This window comes from Semicossyphus pulcher, unplaced genomic scaffold, assembly GCF_022749685.1.
Source record: "Semicossyphus pulcher isolate SPU_LCO1_2020_fin unplaced genomic scaffold, fSemPul1.0.p SCAF_14, whole genome shotgun sequence".
NCBI classification, from domain to species: Eukaryota; Metazoa; Chordata; class Actinopteri; order Labriformes; family Labridae; genus Semicossyphus; species Semicossyphus pulcher.
Window position 1 is genome coordinate 25811372 of NW_027211648.1, and position 19241 is coordinate 25830612.

The 19241-nt window shown below is 40.2% G+C and overlaps 1 protein-coding gene across 2 annotated transcripts in view; it reads left to right on the plus strand.

Annotated features, from left to right (window-relative positions):
- babam2 (BRISC and BRCA1 A complex member 2) overlaps positions 1–19241 on the plus strand; it is a 99356-nt gene that overhangs the window by 25673 nt on the left and 54442 nt on the right. For both annotated transcript variants that reach the window (XM_069661946.1, XM_069661947.1), the window contains exons 5-6: positions 1050–1244; positions 3719–3793. In XM_069661946.1, coding sequence (XP_069518047.1) covers positions 1050–1244; positions 3719–3793 — 270 coding nt within the window. The remainder of the gene's footprint in view (positions 1–1049; positions 1245–3718; positions 3794–19241) is intronic.

Genomic DNA, 19241 nt, shown 5'->3' on the forward strand with positions numbered 1-19241 from the left:
AGCCCGGTAGTGGGTCGTGTATGGTCGGCTCTGCTTACTCATATGTGACAGGTGGTTGCATATGATTGTGGTTTTGTCCAGGGTATACATATTGGTTTCTGGCCTCTTTCTGTTGGTCAGCGTGCATCGTGAACCATTCTAATGAAAAGTGCTCAAATATTGCACCACAGTCAAGTTATGTAAAAATATTGTCTTGGTGTTAGACATACTCTTATACTTCAAAATACAAAAAAACATCTATAGCTATCAGTCATGTAACCACAGGGGTCAAAAAAGTTGCTCATACTCATACAGTACTTTTCCATATCAATCTACCGGTGAACCTCTGTGTGGCAACAGGACATGCTTCAGCACAGCCCTTTCCTTCTGATCTGGTAATGGGAAGTACTTTGGCGGTTACTGGGACTTTTTTCTTCTTACAGGCCCAATCTATCATCCTCTATGATCTTCCCAACTAATAATGCTACAATAGCCAGTTTCCTACACACTGAACTACTACTATCTTTTAATTATCAGCTTTCCCCAATGCATGAATGCCTGTGAGTTCAGCCTGCATATTTCAGTATTGTATACCTGTCTTGCTTTGATTAATATGTCTGAATATCTGAGTCAAAACAATGAAATATATCGTCATCTGTAAAATTCTCTGCACACAAATTATGGGATGCAATCTTAGCTCTCGAAAAGTAAGCTAGTTTGCAATATTAGAAAACCAACTCCAGACACTCAAGATGAAGTAGCCTGTCAATCCTCACGCCAACAAGTACGTCAAATGACGGTGCTGATGCGCCCCATAGACACAGACAACATACCTAACTCTGATGGATAGAGATATAGCTGGCAGCCTTGAAAATTTCCTTGAGTGTCATATTGAAATCTCTTTGTGCATGGATTAATTTGGGTTGATATCTTGCAAAAATGTGGCTAATGTGGCAATTAAGTTTTGTAATTATCACCGTGGTCATGTTCAATGCTAACATGTTGAACAATTATAATAAATGGCATGGCCTGTGTCGGTTCTAATGACTCCTCTCTGGTGTCTACCTCAGCACCTGGTCCAGTGGGATGCGGGGGACCCAGAATGCTTGCTCCAGCTAGTGAAGGAGCTCATCCAGCAGTACCACAACTACCAGTACCAGCGCCTGCGCGAGAGCTCCAGGCTGCTCTTTGAGTACGATAGCCTGCTGGAGGATCCCAGCTACGGCCGCAACATGGAGATTTATGCCGGACGCAAAAACAGCTGGGTAAGGAAATGTTTGATGACTTTGTGTTTGTGATGTTCTGCATTTACCAAACCATGAGTCGTGTCATGGTATTAAAAACAACCAAAGGATAATGTGACCCTGGAAACACTGTTCACGTTATTCCTGTAGCTTGTTCAGTCTTGAAATGAAAACATTAATACTCAACAGTGTTAAATGAGATGAAATGATATGATATGAGCTAGGTTTGACTTCTCCTTATTCTTCCATGCCATTATTTACAAAAACTATTGTAGATTCAAATTCTAATTTTATAAGCAGTCCTCAGAAGTCTCGATAGGAAATAGCATGATTTTAAGATCTTTGTGACGCCATGTTGGCAACTGTGTTTCTGTATGCCTGTTTAAAGACACATTTTTGAGGACACACTGACAAAAACTTGTCAACAATAAATAATCCAATAATATGCTTAACCTATGTGGTACATTTAAGCTAATTATTGGGTTTGAACATCATGCTGCATACATTTGCTTGATTCTTTTCTAAGAAAACACACCATTAAACCTGAAAAAGTATAAGTTGCTTCAAAACACAGAGTTATAATTTCACATCATGTGTGTTTAAAGCTGCTGTGGGGAACTTTCAGGTTGTGATGATTTTGGCGCCACCTGTGGACAAAGCCGTACCTCTTATCTATTTGCTGATTTTGTCCTGTACATACTTAAGTGAAGTTTTTTTAAAAGGAATCTCATCCTGCTTTCATTAACATATGTGTCACTCACTTAAAATTTTTGCCCTGGAGAATGTAAACAAAGGCAACGTGCAGTTAATCACTTTGTCTGACACCTACCCCCCGCCAACTGTTTCAGGCATTAAAAATAACTACATAGAAATAGTCAATCTTGTCGCTGGTGGTCTGGTTTGCCGTCGTAGGTCATAAAGAGGCACCATTATTCATTTCAGTCTGTTTCATAACCAGCGAAAAACTCCTCCCTGGAGCGTTAAACACAAATAGCTTTACATAACATGTATTTTACTAATGAACTTTAGTAAAGCGATAATTGAACAAACTACTGGCCTGACTAGTATCCGTTTTTAGCTGGACTGTGGCAAAGGTGGGGTCAGCCCTACACATTGAAAAATCTGACCCTGACTGAGTGACTGAGGGAATGTTGGAGTTGCACCACCGGTTGCTGGCTGTTGCTCTTTCAAACGGAATTGACACTGGATCTATAAGGACAGGTGGACACGGTGCTGGACGTGGGGTCCTTTTAGTTTCTATGAAAGGTGCTCAGTGGTGCAAGAAGTCGAAAGTCAACCAGAATACTCTGATCTTCCAGATATAGCTTCCACATCTTTGGGCTATATGAACCCGCACAACCCTCAACTCTGTTGCTAGTGGTTTAATCTCTCTTGCAGCATGGTCAAAGGATGTCTTGGTCTCACCTTGTGTATAAGTAAAGCTGAGATCGGGCAATCATCTCCCAAAAAGCTTTTTCTGTGAACCAGCGTGACCCAAAGCTTGGAAGGCTGTGTCTTTACGAAAATGTAGTTACAGTGCTTAACTGCCACAACTGCTTCAGGTGAAACAATAACAGCCCATACTGCGTCAATCAGCCACAGCAGTGTCACATCCCGGTACATCATATGCTCACAGAGATGGCACCATACCTTTTGTTCATGATGAGATAATGAAACCAAAACAACATATACATGAGAAGTGGGGACAATGGTTGTTACAGTCCAGCATAGAGCAGAGTAGGAGAGGAAACATCTGTCCTTGTCCTTCTCTCAATTTAATCGCCCCAAATCACTCAAAACACACATTAAGCATCTTCAGATATACGTGAAAATGTTTTGCAACTGCATTTATCTTTTTTTTTTACCTCAAAATAGCATCGCCTGGTCTTGTTTGCTTACCATGTAACAGTGGGAGGCTAAGTGAATCAGGTTAAGCAGCTTTAAAACATCAGGACAAGAGTTTCTCATTGTTAAGAAAGTTTACTGGTGGGCACTCTGACTGTTGCTTGGTTAAGGCAGTGACCTTTACTGCATGTCAGGTCTCATGATGTGAATCTGCCTGTCCTTGTACTGTCTTCTACCGTCGTGGTGTAGAGACAAACCAGCGGTTGGGACAGGACACAATCCTGCGGGGTGCCTTAAGCGAACAAGTGCTGCTTAGACTGCACGCTGTTTACTGTGACCTTGTGAGGTTTACAAGAGAGAAAGTAGTATCTGAGTAGTTGTTTTGTAAATGACTTTTACCAATGCATAGTTGTTTCCTGAAGATTTTGCATTAAGATATTGAAGTGCAGAAAAAGGATCATCACAATTATTATACCCAAACTGACTTTAACCAAACTCTTTTATGGCATTTGCTCAGATACTGGACTTTTTATGGTACTCAGCCCCGTCATACATCATTATTTCTACCAGAAGTCCTCATTTTTGTTACCATGTGACCTGTTTTATTGTCCACTTTGTAAATTTTGTCACCTCTGTGTGTTGTTCTGCAGACGGGGGAGTTCTCTGCCCGTTTCCTTCTCAAACTCCCCGTGGACTTCAGCAACATCCCGGTCTATCTCCTCAAGGTAAATAATCAACGCACACACATTCACGCACACGTTTCAGCTCATAATAGTGGTATGCGCCCTCTTCATGCTATGTACAAATGTGCACATTGCAGACAGGTTTTAAACGACATTAGATCCAGTGAGATATGATGTGTTCAGTTGTTTACATGTATGTGTGTCCCTATGTTTGAATGTTTACAATGACAACAGCACTAATTATTATAGTGGTTTATTTAAATTAACTGCAATACTACTGTGTGTGTGTGTGTGTGTGCGCATGTACACAGACTGCCGTCTTGGGGGCTGTGAGTTGACTAATCAGCAAGCCGTCACTCTCGATCTGCTCTGAGCCGCGTGGTGTCTGGAGGCAGCTTAGCCCAAACTCCCTCTCTCTCTCTCTCTCTCTCTCTCTCTCTCTCTCTCTCTCTCTCTCTCTCTCTCTCTCTCTCTCTCCGTGTCTCTCACCAGTGAATGCCTTTACCCCTCTCTCTCTCTCTCTCTCTCTCTCTCTCTCTCTCAATGTCTCCCCTCTTTTTATTTCTCTTTTCATTCTGTGTCGCTCCCCCCATCTTGCACTGCCTGCTGGAGGCCCTGGCTCTCTGGCCTTTTCCAGCCTGGCTTCTTGTTTGTGAAGGGAAATGATGGTAAACATAAGGGAAGCAGCAACCATCATCAGCCTCACATCACAGCCTTTGTCCCAATGTCCCTCGGACCTGGAGCACTGAGACTCGTCTCTCTCTCTGCAGGCTTCGAGTGGACTCATCCAAAGTAAAAATCATTTTCCATAGCTGCATTGCTGGTCATGATAGAATTTATCTATTTATTCTTTTTCTACCTGGATGTTTCAAGGCAGGAAAGTTTTTACACTCTCCCGCCCTGAGGGGAGCTCTGTGGTGACATTTCTTTAAACAAGCATGCTGTCAGTAACCGGAGGTTTCTATGCAGGGGCTTTCAAAGCGAGACAGACACACTGACACGTTTAACCAGTGGGTGGTGGTAGCTGTGTAGCTGTGTGACACAGTGTTGACAAAGAAGAACTCTCTGTAATATTTATTGATTTTATTAGAGACGAAATCTTGGATATGGATGTACGTTCCTGTCACCCTAATCATATCATGTTCTTTGCTTCCTCTGCACACACACACACACACAAACACACTACCAGATTGTGCTGTATTTGGCAGCTAGGGTATACATAGTATCTCCATGGGAGCGCTTGAAGACTAAGGAAGAGTATCGACTGGCAGAGAGGAAAGTAATGAACATCAGCCCACACCTTGTCCACCTACGCTTTACAGAGGAACCGGATTATGCAGCATATAGGCTGGACTCTAAGAACACAAATGTACTGTACGCCAAACCGATGACCTGAATTTTCACTTTGACAGTTGTCGCGCAATTAGTTCTGTCAGTTTGAATGCTGTCTGGAGTCAATTATTTTTGTGCACTGCACATTTCTGCACTGCAAGTAATTCCATCCTGTTGTAGAGCAGCTGAAGTGCAATTATTTTGCTCTTAGAGCCCCTGACTGAGCAGACACATACATACCCCATATATTCAGGAACATTGCAACCACACGTTTGTGGACCCCTGGTAGGGCTGGGCGTTATGGCGATATATATTGTCAAAACAATATGAAATGTCTATCGTATCTGTTTTTCTATTTCGTCTCTATCGTGATTTACAGCAATTGAGCGCGACGGCAGGTTGCATGTCGACTGCGTGTCTGCTGTGGATTGAGCTGGGCAGATCCTGTCAGCCCTGCCTTTCTCTATGAGTTTTACCTTAATGAAGACCATAAACAATTTGAATATGTTCGCTTTATAAAAGTAATTTAGATTTATTATATACAGGAAAGAGTGAAGAGGCATCTGCTCAACTGTAAATGATAATTGATAAACGTAAATTAAATATATACATTCATTGCTCACTTTCTCACCCGGCTGTTTGCCATATCCAGGGATAGTTTTGGATCTTTGTTTTAAAGGTTTCCGTGGGTTGGTATTAACAGAAAACAATCTTATTTACACACAGCCAAACAACCGTATGAGCCGAGACTGTGAGATAGAGAGAGATTGTGCTGGAGTTACGTCCGTAACCTGTTGTTATTAATTCATGAAGGTTAAGGCCTATGTGAGACTAATGACTGTGTTTTATTTCAAAGAAAATTAAGCAGGAACCGCAATAAAGAGCCTTGTGGGTGACTTGATCTACCAAACAACTTCCCAGCCTTTTAAAAATCACTGGGCTGTTTGGAAAAACTTGCTCCTGGCTCAACTTTTGCCAAAGTGTAATGCGAGTAATCTTGAAAGGCAGCGTGTTCGCTAATTCATTGTCTGAAAGTGCACATTCTTTCCTGTCTTATAGTATAAATCACTATACAGTCTTCCTGTGGCTGATGAGCGTTCAGAGTTGTGGATAGATTACTTAACCTGAACTTCCTCGATCATATTTCATCAGCTCAGGTACCTTTAGCAACACAACAGGGCTGTTTACCGTCTGAACGCCTACTGAGCCTTCAATAGCAGGTCTGCCTTTACAAAAAAGTCAACACTTCAAACATCAAAAAGGTGATGCTGTTCAGACAGAATATAAGCCATCAGCCAGGTGCTGTAGAGGTAGAGGGCACACTGTTGACCCTGATTTGAATCAACCTCCTCATCAAATCCATGCATGTCCTTGCTTGAGGAGGGAGGGTTTGGCACTGAAGCGGAAATTTGTTCAGACATCGGCTACTCTGCAGCGCTCGTGAATGCCGAGATGTTGCTGGTGGGCGCAGAGCTGTGGAGGACGACTGTTACCTGGAGCGAGGCATCCGCGTGGTCTGAGCTCACCACAGTGGACATGTTTACCTTCCTGCATGGACTGGCCGGCCTCGGGGAGGGGGGAGGAATGAAAGGTTTATTTATTTAATTCTTTCTTTTAAAGGGGGCAGCTCCGTCATAGTCAAAATGAAAGAGTGGGAAGGACACTGAGAGCGGAGATGAAGGGGAGATAGTGAAATGCACACAGATGGATGTTGGCAGATTTCTTCCTCTGTAAAGGGCATGTGGTCCTCTTGGGCACAGTTTTAGTGTCTCATCCTTTGATCGTACCTTGACCTCTGGGTTTTCACCCGTTTGAGACTGCTTTTACTCATACACTCTTGGCCTTTGACCTCCCACTGCATAGCGTAATTGGTAATATTGGTCACTATAGTTCTTGGTAGCAGAACAGTGTGTCTCATTTGCTATGTTCGGCTAACACATTTATTCTGGAAGGTCATAAAGGATAAAGGAAATGTTTTAGATATTAGATTATTTTATGGTGCAACACTCAACATACATCACTAATTCTCCCACACATTTCTCCTCTTGCTTCATGCTACTTATCCTAAACGCAGAGAGCAGCTTGTAATCTTTCTAATTACAGCTGTGACCTTTTCGTTTAAAGATGTCCCTTTTGCATCTCACTTGGCCGTCCGTCTGTCTGTCCGTCCGTCCTCGCTCTGCAGAGATCGTGCAGCGGCAGCCTGCTTCGAAACGTCTACGCTGATCTGCATGGAGCGATGCCACATTCGTGACTGAGCCCTCTGCTCTCGCTTCACTTGAGCTTTGTTTCCCCCACAAGCACTGACCCATGTCACCAGCTCCAAAGCGATTGTGTGTGTCGTGTGCGTTTGTGTATGTGTATGTGTGTGTGTTTATGTTCAGAAGGGGGGGCAGCCTCAAGCAGCTGTCATCAATCTGAAAGGATATTTCAGGTGACCCGAGTTTTGTGGGCAAACAGTAGATCACAAATCTGAATTATTCTCAAATGTTGTATAAACTGCAAACAAAACATCTCTTTAATAAATCATCAAACTCACTAGGGCTGTCAACAAATATTCTAAATTCAAATATATAACCCGAATTGTAATAAAAAATCAAATATTCGATTATTGAAATGAATATTCGATGTGAAAAACATCAGCACTATCACAGCTATTTCGTGAGTTCTGGCCTGTTCTCTTATGTGCTCGTGCGCACTGTCTTGGTTACGGAGCATCTTTAAATGCATCACAACGTCCCTTTATACTATGGTATGTTAATAATTAACTTCAGCTGAGCTGAAGGGAGCTAATACAACAACCGTGTGGCGTGTGGTAATGACGGCGGAGAATTTAAATCCCCGCCCGGCTGGAGAGAGAGAGATTCTCACGAGCAGCACAACAGACAGGTGTAGGTATGTTAATGTTTTTAAAAGATATATTTATGTTTAAATAGATAAATCGCTGAATGTCCGTTCTACCTTAATCAAATTATTTTATGTTTATTTTGAAAGGTGTAGGAAGCCTCTGTTGATCTTTTAAAAGGCTTGTTTATGTTTACATAAACAATCTTTGCAAGTAAGTTTGCCTTTTGTTGTATTGGTGTGCCCTGTTGGGGACATATTGCGTAAAAACAGATATTCGAATAGTTCAAATGTGTGTGTTTTTTTAGAAGGAATAATCAAAAGTCATTTTTGGCCCACTTTGACAGCACTAATAGCCACACATATTGCCTGAAAGGAAGAGCACAATAAGGATTCTATCGGGAAACATTGCACCTTAATGAACACCAGAAATTAGAGACATTTTTTATTACTTTTTGATGAACGAATAACTGCAACCATGCAAATTGGACAAACAAAGAATTAGACCCATAATTCTGCTTCCACGGGGTCCTTTTCATACAAGGCTTCTCCTTGTTTCCACTGCTGGCTGTAGCCTTATGTTAAACACTCATCCACCCATCAACAGTGTTTTTTTTAAACGCCAAATAATGTATTTTAGTCCAGATTTGTATTTTTACAATTTGTTACTTCTTCAGCCCAAGCCTCTACGATGCCCAGCAACCTGCATCCCACTCCCCCAGGTCAAATATGCCTCCTTCCTCACAGACCTGAGGGAGGGGTGCATTGAGCCCCGGGCATTCCTGTATCCTCGTTTGGTCTGTACAAGCTGTGCATGCTTCAACAACAGCACTTACATCTAATTAGTTTTACTCTAATTATTTTTGGTCCCGCTTACCCCCCCCTCTCTCTCTACACACACACACACACACACACACACACACTCTTTAACCTTCAGAGCTCTACAGGCAGTAACTGACAGGGGAGGGTCAGGGTGTAGCAGAGCCCTGGGCTCTCGTTCTGTCTTTTCATTTGTAGTGTGAGCGTCACTGACTCGATTATTTCTATGCTTCCTTTTCATTTCCTGTTTGGTTTTTATTCTTTTATCCAAATATCAACTCATGAATAAGCCTTAAACCAATATTGTAATCCCAAATGAGTTTTTATTAATAAATGAGGCTTGAAGCTAAAAACTTAATACACAAATCGTTCTCAGATTGGAGAAGACATCCACATACTGTCGCTGCAGTCGCTTCGATTTTCAGTATAATTTGATAACGTTCAAATGGAAGTTACTTTTTTTCCTCATCTTCAGTGATATTTCCAGCTCTTTCTATTTAAATGGGTAGAAATCAGCTTCAGTAAACACTTCACAGAGGGGGACAAAACAAGAACATTTCCTTCTAATGATCCTCTTAAAGCGTGTTCCTACGCTCCTCGGGGGGTTGTCTAACAATGGCACTCCCACCTCAGTAACAGGAGGGTGAGAGTGCAGCGTTGTCCCCCCCCTCCCAGGGGCTCAGTGGAGGGGGCAGATTGTTTTGCTGGGGTTGGCTGCAGAGTGTGGGGCAAGCACGTCGCAATCTCACTATATATGCAGAGGACTCTTGGCATGACACTTGACATGAAGCAGTATAATTCTCTGGTTACACCTTAGACTTTGTATCAAAGTGTTTTATTTTGAAATGTTTAAACAGTCAATGAAAGTGAGGAAAATCTTACTGTTATAGGACACCAAGAAACATTTTAGTTGCTATTTTCTGATCAGTGTTTTAATTAAATTCAAGTTGTGTTCATTTTCCTTAAATTCAAATTCAGTCCTGGACTACTTTCTTTTGTGTTCTATTTGTGCACTCAACGAAACACATTTTTGCTAAGCATTAACGCTAAATTGTCTTGTTTCTGCATGAATCAGATCAAATAGTGCAGTCGCTGGCCATTTTAGGGTTTTTATATAAGACCAGAAAGACCTCAGCGAAAACTTGCCTTGTGTGTTATAGAAATATTCTAGAGTTGGACGAATATATCGGTTGGCCATGACCAATACTGACCTGTGAGATACACTGGTATAGCTTACATGGTTTTTGTCAATATATTGCGATATAAAAACATTTTACAAAATGTTTAATGCAGAAAACGAAGCCGGCAGTGATTCAGAAATGGTGTCTTCATGTTTGTCCATGAGACAATCTGACTCTATACTTACCAGTCCTCTCAGCACTGCCTGCGGCACATGTAGCAGAGCATCACGGCTGAGCAGTCGGTGGTCTTCACCTGGATTTGTTGACAATTAATAAAAACTGTGAATATTAAGTTATTTGTTTAAGGAGGCAGCCTACTGAGTTACTTTGCATCAGGGCTGCAACGAACGACTATTTTGAAAGTCGATTAGTCATCGATTATTGAAGCGATTGATCGACTAATCAGATGATTAATTTAACAATTACTTAATGTCTCTTATTTGGCTATCAGCTTTAAATGTAGCTGGAGGTTCTTTAAAGCAGGAGCTAACTAACAATAAAGACAATGAGTTCTTCATTCGAACATATGTCTTAATAAACTTTGCTGCTGATTTGGCTCCTACTGATACAAAAGATAAATAAAAAATCCAATATCAAGTTTTTGTCCATTTAAAACCAACGACAGACAAAGTGCTGATAGAAAAAATTGATCAGATCTAGTGGTCCATCCTGCCTTCTCTTCAGATGCTCCCACATTACCGACATGCTTCTATGATAAGCAAGGTTGCTATACAATTCTTGCAGGCATTCCTTTTCTTTGCAGTGTTGAGGGTGAAATGCTTCCAAACTTTAGACGTTTTAGGACACGATGGTGTTGCATCGGCCGCCAACATTTTGCTATGTTCTGTTTACCTGTCGCTTACCTGTCGCTGTTCTCCGTGCGCAACTCTCAGCAGAGATAATAAGGATGCGAGATGGCTCACCCCGCAGCAACTCAACTCCAGCAAACCATTACGGTTATGTCCGCTCACAGCATTAAAAAACCTTGTTGCAGCCATAATTTGCATATTCTTCCAAAATCAATGCACAATCAACATAGAAATGGTCTGTTTTCTTTTCAGTACATAAATGAACATAACTGCCATGATGTTGGCAATCAGTGAAATTCTCCGTCCAAAATATGCTTCAATAACAGATCCAAAAAGGACATGATAAACGGGCTCTTACTTCGCCTTTATTTGGACGTCAGTTATGACATTAAAGACTGCTGGAAAGACATGCCTGGCAGTGTTTGGTATCAGGTCGATGACCTCTAAAGATATTGTAAACAGCTTTGCACTTTAGCTGCTGGAGCTAACATTAGCCCAAAGAGTGACAGGGTGAGCTGCCTCACAGTCCCATAACATTGGGGCTCCTGACGTTCCCAAACTGCACTGTTTTTGCAAATCTGATAAAGGCACAGATATAATTTCAGCCCCCATGTGGTTTGAATCACTCGAGGATATGCAGCAACACAGAATTTAAAATATAATTTGAATGGTTAGCCTATCCTGAAAGCTAACGCCTTTTAACACACACATTTTCTCTGCATAATTCTAGTGTTTACACCAAACTACAAATAGAAAAACATCTCCATAACCTATAGCCTGTTCTGAGTTCTCTAAGCATTTCAGTGTTAAATGGGTTATGAAGGGATCAAACCGGAAGCGTCACTGATAGCATGAGGTCAGCTTTTGATTAATTCAGGGGGCTGATTAAGTAGGAGTTGTTTATTCAAAGCAATTGATTTTCCATCCCACTCGTCACCCCCTTGTATGTCTTTATTGGCTGATATTGTGCGTCTCAAAGCGAGGTTTCAAAATAAATCAAGAATGTTAATAACAGTCAGCCATTGCCAAGTAATGAACTCATTTACAGCAAGCTGTTATTTCAGCAGTAACATGCAGAGTGTAACAAAACGATGGTGATGAATGTTTATCGTCCAGCTGTAATTAAGTTAACAGAAAAAGTGACAAATGATACATCGTTGACATTAAAAATATTATATTCTTTTAGCTTCATGACTCATAACATCATCTATTTAAATTCGTGCACTAAAAATAGTCCATTGATTGTATCACTTGTCTGCAGTCACGTGTAGTGAAGCTGTGCAAGAATAATTTAATTTCTTTATTGCAACATAAATACAGCATCTACAGGTAGATATTATCAGTGAGCTCAGTCAGGTAAAACATGTCAGAGAGGAATAAATGTATTTTAGGTTGCATACATTTTAGTGGCCAAGCCTCCAGCTATACAGCTTTGTGCTTTGTGGCTGTTGAGGTGTGGCGACCATAGATTCAATTGCAGGTCACATGTCGATTGGTTGAAGAAAGGAAAAATATCAAATGACTCTTAAAGAACTTAAAACTTAAACAATCAGGTCAAATAAATTCACATGAGAATATTTGTTTGTGTCGTCAGTGAAGGACTCTGACGCACAGAATCATAATCTGAAATATGCTATTTGTCCCAAGGGGGAGATTCATGCGTTGCAGTTGCTCTTTTACAGACAAGAAGCATGAAGAAATATGAATAGAAGTAAGAAATATGTAAAAAAAAAGTTGAGTAAATATACAACACAAGTGCTCAAAACAATGAACAGAGAAATATGAATAGAATAAAGTATAAGCAATATGAACAAAATGTGCCTCCAGTATAAGAAATCTGTACAGATATGTGCATATAGTGTCATATATGAAGGCTGTGGTTTAGCGGTAGAGTCGGTCGTCTCTCAATCGGAAGGTTTGGGATTCGATCCCTGACTGCTAAAGTCACATGTCTAAGTGTCCTTGGGCAAGACTGGAACCCAAATTGCTACCGGTGGCATAGCCATCGGGTATGAATGGGCATAGATCTGATTGTTAGGCCTTTGCCATCAGTGTGTGAATGTGAGTGTGAATGGGTGAATGTGACATGTAGTGTAAAAGAGCTGAGTGGTTGCTGGACTAGAAAAACGTTAAATAAGTATAGTCCATTTACCATTTAAGATAAGAAAAGAAGTCAGGATTGTATAAATTGAATAAATAAGTGTTGAGATATTGCACACAGTAATGCACACAGTATGAGCTTGCAATGCAGATCACATTATTATACTTTACTCTTTGGTCTCTTTTTTCAATTAACTAAGTTTATAAAATGTTAATAATTATTATTTTCCTAAAAGCCAAGATGATGATTGTTCAAATTAAAAGATTAAAAGAAAAAAAAATCTCTGCTCAATCTTTAATTGTTTGTCTATAATTACTGCTTTTGCTAATTAATTTTCATCTAAGGAATAAATCTTTGACTGTTACAGCTCTTGTTTGAGCCCACAGTTCTCTTTATAACATTTGTGTCAAAAATAATTGTACATATTTAAAAGTGTTTTTGGTAATAACGCATTTGTAAATTGCAATATTAAATTCAATTTATTCCTGATTCACACCGTTCAGTATTGTTTGTATTCAATCAAATCTCAGAGAGCACAGAGAGCAAATGTCCCCTGATAAGCAAAATGTTGGTCCTGGACTTTAAACAATTCTGCTTTACTCTCTGACTTTTAGATAGAAGTGACATTCCTCTGCAGTCACCTGAAGTTGTTATAGCTTGTGTAAAGCAAATGTAAGTCACAGAATTCCCAGAATTTGAACATGACATCTACAGACTTTGACATATCACATAAAACTACAGGGCAAGGTAAAAATAGTCAAATACATTACAATCCTTCAGAGTAGCTTTCATAGTGCCATGTTGATGCCAGTCTTATCAATCTGAGCACCTGACTACCTTTAAAAAACAGAAAGTCACATCTCCTCTTCACAAAGCCCAGATTAAGTGACACAAAGCCACTTATGTGGCGGCCTACACCACTGAGTCAATGTTGGCGACGGGGCACCTTTTGGGTTTTCCATGCTGGTGTTCATGTTTGTTTATGTGTTTGTCCAGATTTGATCAGATTTTTTATAATTTTCTGGACATGTTGGTTACCACATCTTTCCAAGAGATAAGCCAGAAACCTCCTTGGTTAGCAGCAGCTGCGCCTACCTTACCTTTCCGGTTGCCACATAATGGTTGCTCCTTTCTCAACCGCTCATGAGGCTTTCGTCGTTGCGGTTTTTATTTCCAGCTTTCGTCCCCCCTCTGCATGACGGTTGAGCTTTTGGAGAAGTCGTGGCTGAAGATAGCCTCCTGCGTCACATGATGAGTCTTTCACAATACCCTGCACAGACCTGGAAAACAATAGTATATACATACACACACAAATACATGCACGAACACATCAACACCAGACATTTAAAATCCGTTAAGGCAGGCCTATTAATTACTTTTAGGGAAGGGCCAGATCTGAAAACATGGACATTTACATTTCCCATGTCATACCTGTTCAGCTGGGAGTTTAAATGTGTTAACATATCATGTTTTTAATACTAGAAGTAAAGATGTTTTTTTTTTAATTCAGTTTGACTCCCCTAAACGTCCTTTGCTAAAACAGCACAGGTTAAAAGTTTGTAATAAATTCTGCATTTTTGTGCTTAATAACACACATAACATATGAATGGGATAAATTGCCTACCAATGAAATAATGATTTTCTTATAATCAAACAATGTGCTGTTGAATGAACACATTATGCATTAACAGTGTGAGAGATAACGTCTTTTATTGAAAGACAAAAATTACAACTTCTTTTTTTCATATTTATATATTTCAATAAATAATTAAAGGGCCAAACTGAGGTCATTAAAGGGCCTGATTTGGCCCACAGGTAAGCAGTGTTTCCCTTTAATTACCTCGACTAAGGCGGCCCGCAAGAGTCTAATTTGACCGCTGCAGTTTCATAATAAACCAAAATTGTTTTTACACATCAGTTACGCGTGGCTGCTTTGGAGTGCGTGCCGTTATCAGCGTTATACCTCGTCCCGGTGCTCGTTAACACTGTGGCTACAGAAACGGGCTGCTAACAGAGCGGATGTGCCGCAGAGTGCTTACTTTTAGCGGCTACACCTGCAGCACGAGGATGTGTGTACCGTCAGGACGTGGGATACAGCGAGATTCCGTTTCCAAAAGTTACCGTCACCAGGCTGATCACGCTGATTGAACATACATTTCAACATCGTTAGAGACAGTAGACGATGTAAAGTATAAGTAACGCAACTGCAGCCCACAAGTCTATGTGCATTTATTATATAAAGAAAGGTTGTCGCTCTAAGCGGGCTCTCTCTCGTTTGCTATGTCATCACCCCCCATAGTCTCACAAAATCCTGTGGGAAACACTGCATAAGGCTGTCTGTCCATTGTATTATCTGCAGTGTCGTGACCAGAGGTCAGAATTGAATGGCACTTGTGTCTCTGTGCACTCTGACTGACTTATTCCTCTGCTGGTTTGACCTGCTGCTTGTGGTTTTTACCACATGGCTGCATATCAGGTTAGAGGAGCTGTTGTCCCTCAAATAGAGTCAGCCGTTACTCTAGAAAGACCACAGTGTTACCAGTCCTGGTGATCTTATGACATAAGGAAAAACTAAAAACAAACACCTAATAGTCGCCCTCCGTCCATTACCTTTTTGTCTTTCTATTCTCGGCCGCTTGACAGTGAGCTCGAGCCTGTGCGTGACTGTTGAGCATTTGGTGCCAAAGCGAGTGGTTGTAATTTGTGGCCTTGCCGTGCCCTTGCACGGTAAACACTGACTAAGAGCTCAGGAATCTTAAGAGCTATAAAATAATTGCAGGTTACTCCCATAATGCCCAGAGTGTTCTGCTCCTTGCCTCGGCTCTGCCTCTCCCGTCTCATCCCTTTTTTTGCACAGCCTCTACTTCTGCTCTGTTGTTTCTGTTCGACTGTTTGCTCATCATGGCGGTTATCTAATGACACAGAAAATTCATAAAGGTTTAGAAAGTGTTTACTGTGCTACTGGAGCTATTTAGAAAGAGTTCTGTTTTAAGTTCAGTGCAAAACTCCATCATTATATGTTTAATTCTATAGTAATCGGTAGAACACGTTTCATTTTTATATGAATATATAAATGTTTCAATGAATCCCTTCAGTTAATTAAGAAGATTAAAAGCGGCTGGTTTTTATTTCACTCTTGCAGAAGACAGAATGATATCTGCACAGTCATAGCACTACTCTCTTTGATATGCGCGCACTGTATGTTTTAATATCTCATTTGATAGCTTACATTTATTACTTCCGGTACTTAATAATGCAAAGCCAATCTACAGCTATGTTTTGAATACATTCAGTGTAAGCCCAAGCACATCAGGATGCTCTCATTTTGTGTCTCCTTTTGAAAGTCCTGTCTCTGAGTGATGGCGTATCTGTATAGCACTGAGACATGGCATTTAGTAAGGAAGCAAGTTGCCCAAAAGACATCGTCAAGTAATTGCCAGTTTGGGCTTCACTAATGCAGTGTACCACTGAAATCTGAAAAGGCCAGCCAATGCTTCCACGCAGATAAACAATTATGTGGCTTTTAAATGGTGGATGTATTATAGCTTGGTGTGCTGTTGAAGATGAATTTAAATGTCAGGCGTAACAGCTCTAAAACAGAAATACGAAGTGACAGAGTAGAAAGCATTAAAATATAATTTTTTATCTTTCAGTTATAACTGTTATAACACTATGATTACTGATTATTCCCAATGACTTGTTACCAATCAGTTATGTTGCCAAACGATACCAAATACGGATATATCTGCTCCCTAAAACAGAAATTATGGCAGGAAATGCACAGCCCTCTCCTCAGTTTGCTGACACAGAGAAATGACAAACTCCTCTGTTGCAAGAAGTTGAATGCAGTTGCAAAAGAGGAGGATCCAGTGGGTCAGTGGGTTGAGGGTTGTTATCTCACGTAGGTGTTACATCAGTGCGTGCGTTGATTTTTGGGTTAAAGACTAGGGACCTCCTTAAAATGCTCATTATTACTGTTACATGAATATTACTGTCTGTTCATTTAAATTGATATTCATATGTCAGAGCTCTATTATTGTTCACACCAAGTTTCAAACGGCATAGAGGGGACATTTTTTTGTAAAGTAACATAAGCAACATACAGTATATGTCGCTGAGAAGTGAACTGACACTAAACAAATTTTGCTTTTCTGTTTTATTTCTGACAAACTTGAATAAATCAGATTTTCTCTACTGGTATGCATTGTTTAAATATAGTGAAATCTTTAGGTCTTTAACTCTAAAGTATCATAAATAACTTTATAAAGCCCTTGTTTGTTTATGTAAAAGAGACATCATTATGTATTTTTTTCATTTTAAAAACAGAATATTAAAAGAAACAGTGTAAGCTAAGCAGCTAATTTGTTACCAATAGTTTATTCAAAACCAACAAAGGGATAATGTCGACTGTTCTTTGGCTGTGTTCGAAATGCCATACTATACTAGCAGTATGTACTGGTTTGGCCAAAATGCAGTATGCACTATGCAAACAAAAGCAAAATTTACAGTACGCCAAAAATACCCGGATGTCGTACTGATTAGGAAAACATCTCCAGTATGCATCAGACCAGTGTATGTCACACTCTGTGCCCCACATTTGAACAGCTCCATACTACATGCCGAGACAAATTTGTGAACAATATTTGAGAGAGATAGACCTTTTGTGTACATAGAAAAAGTCTTAGATCTTTGAGTTCAGCTCATGAAAAATGGTAGTAAAATAAAAAGTGTTGCGTTTATATTTTTGTTCAGTGTAGAATGCGATTTCTAACACAGCCATAGTCTAGCTCAGTGGTTCTCAACTGGTCTAGCCTCAGGACCCACCACCACCTCCTTAATGACGAACTGGGATCCAAGTTTTTTAACCACTTAAATCGGTGCAGTTTGGACCTGAGACGGAATGAAACATCACAGTATGTCAACATCACAAAACACAACAGTATAATAGTCAGCCATAAAGACAAGCAGGCAGCAGTGCAGGAGAAACCCATGTCCTTCAAAGTAAAAGAGCAGTATAGACTTTTGGACACAACTTTTCCTTTTTTCAAGCACACATCCGCGATCCACTTAAAACAGTTCCGCGTCCCACTTTTGGGTCCCAATCCACCAGTTGAGAACCATGGGTCTAGCTTATAACATGGCTACTTACTCAAGCTCAAAGCACTGCTTTGTGGTTTTATTATATATATGAATAGCCTCACAGAGCCATAGTAAGGCTGTAGACTCTTATGTAAGGTATAATGTACTGTGAGCGGGTCATTATAGTAGTAATAACAACCAACAGCATAATCAATCAATCCAATCAATCTAGTTTTTGAGGAAACGGTAATCTACTATGGCTGAACAAAGGTGACTACAAATACAACTTCAAAAATAAAGACAGAAAGAAATGTGACGCTCAGATGAAGGCAAACAAATGAAATGAAAGTTTACAAATGAAAGCGAATAAAATTTCAAGTTAAAACCATGACAGAGGGAGCCAGCCATAGACGTTACCGATTATCGCCAGTGAGAGGCGTTCAAGAGCGCCAAAATTTAAATCTTCGAGATTGTACCTTTAAGGAGTCAATCATTTGACACATAATCTTAATTCAGAAATGATTTTATTGATTTAAAAATAGTTTTATTTTATATGCTAAGAAAATTGTCTGTAAGATTCTTCTGTTTAAACTGCAACAGTAAACTTTAAAGCCCCTTAAAATAAGACTAAGTACCCACAATCTATACTGTGTTAGAAAGCAGTACAGCGAGTCTAAATTAACCTGTGGGTTATGGATTGGAGTCAGTTATTGAGCCATCTTGTTGGAGGTTCAGAAGTTTGTATCTGATTTTTCTTTCACACACGCTCTATGGATGTAAGAACCCTGCTGTGTTACTGCCAGGTGCTTTCACATCTGCTCCTCCACAGCTTTCAACCTGCTGATAAAATGTCTCACAATGAGAAAGTTGAAGGAAGTCTTTATGAAGTCGCTCCTGTTAATAGTATCTTGCTTTCATCTCACTCATCTCAGACGGTCACAAAGATTTTACAGCAGATTCATAAGGTGCACATAGTACTGAAATCAAAGAACACCTGTGTAGCAGCGTGTAAACGAATAATGTGTGGGTATAATGTTTTGAATCATCGGTGCACGCCAATGATCTCTGAGGCCTGATGCACCTGTTGTAGGGAAGGATTCAAAATGCAGCTGCAGTTGGATTGCTTCCTCAACAACAGCAAACATCTCAAACTGAGCGCTTATTCCTCAAAAGCTGGACATTTCTTGGCATCATGACCTTGTGAACTCTCCGTGTCTCAGCTGACATTAATGATGTCCAAGAGCGATTCTGTGACTCTTGAAACTGATTTCCAAACTGCCTTAATTAGATAAAATGAAATGTCCTTAAAGTATTTTACCTTTTAT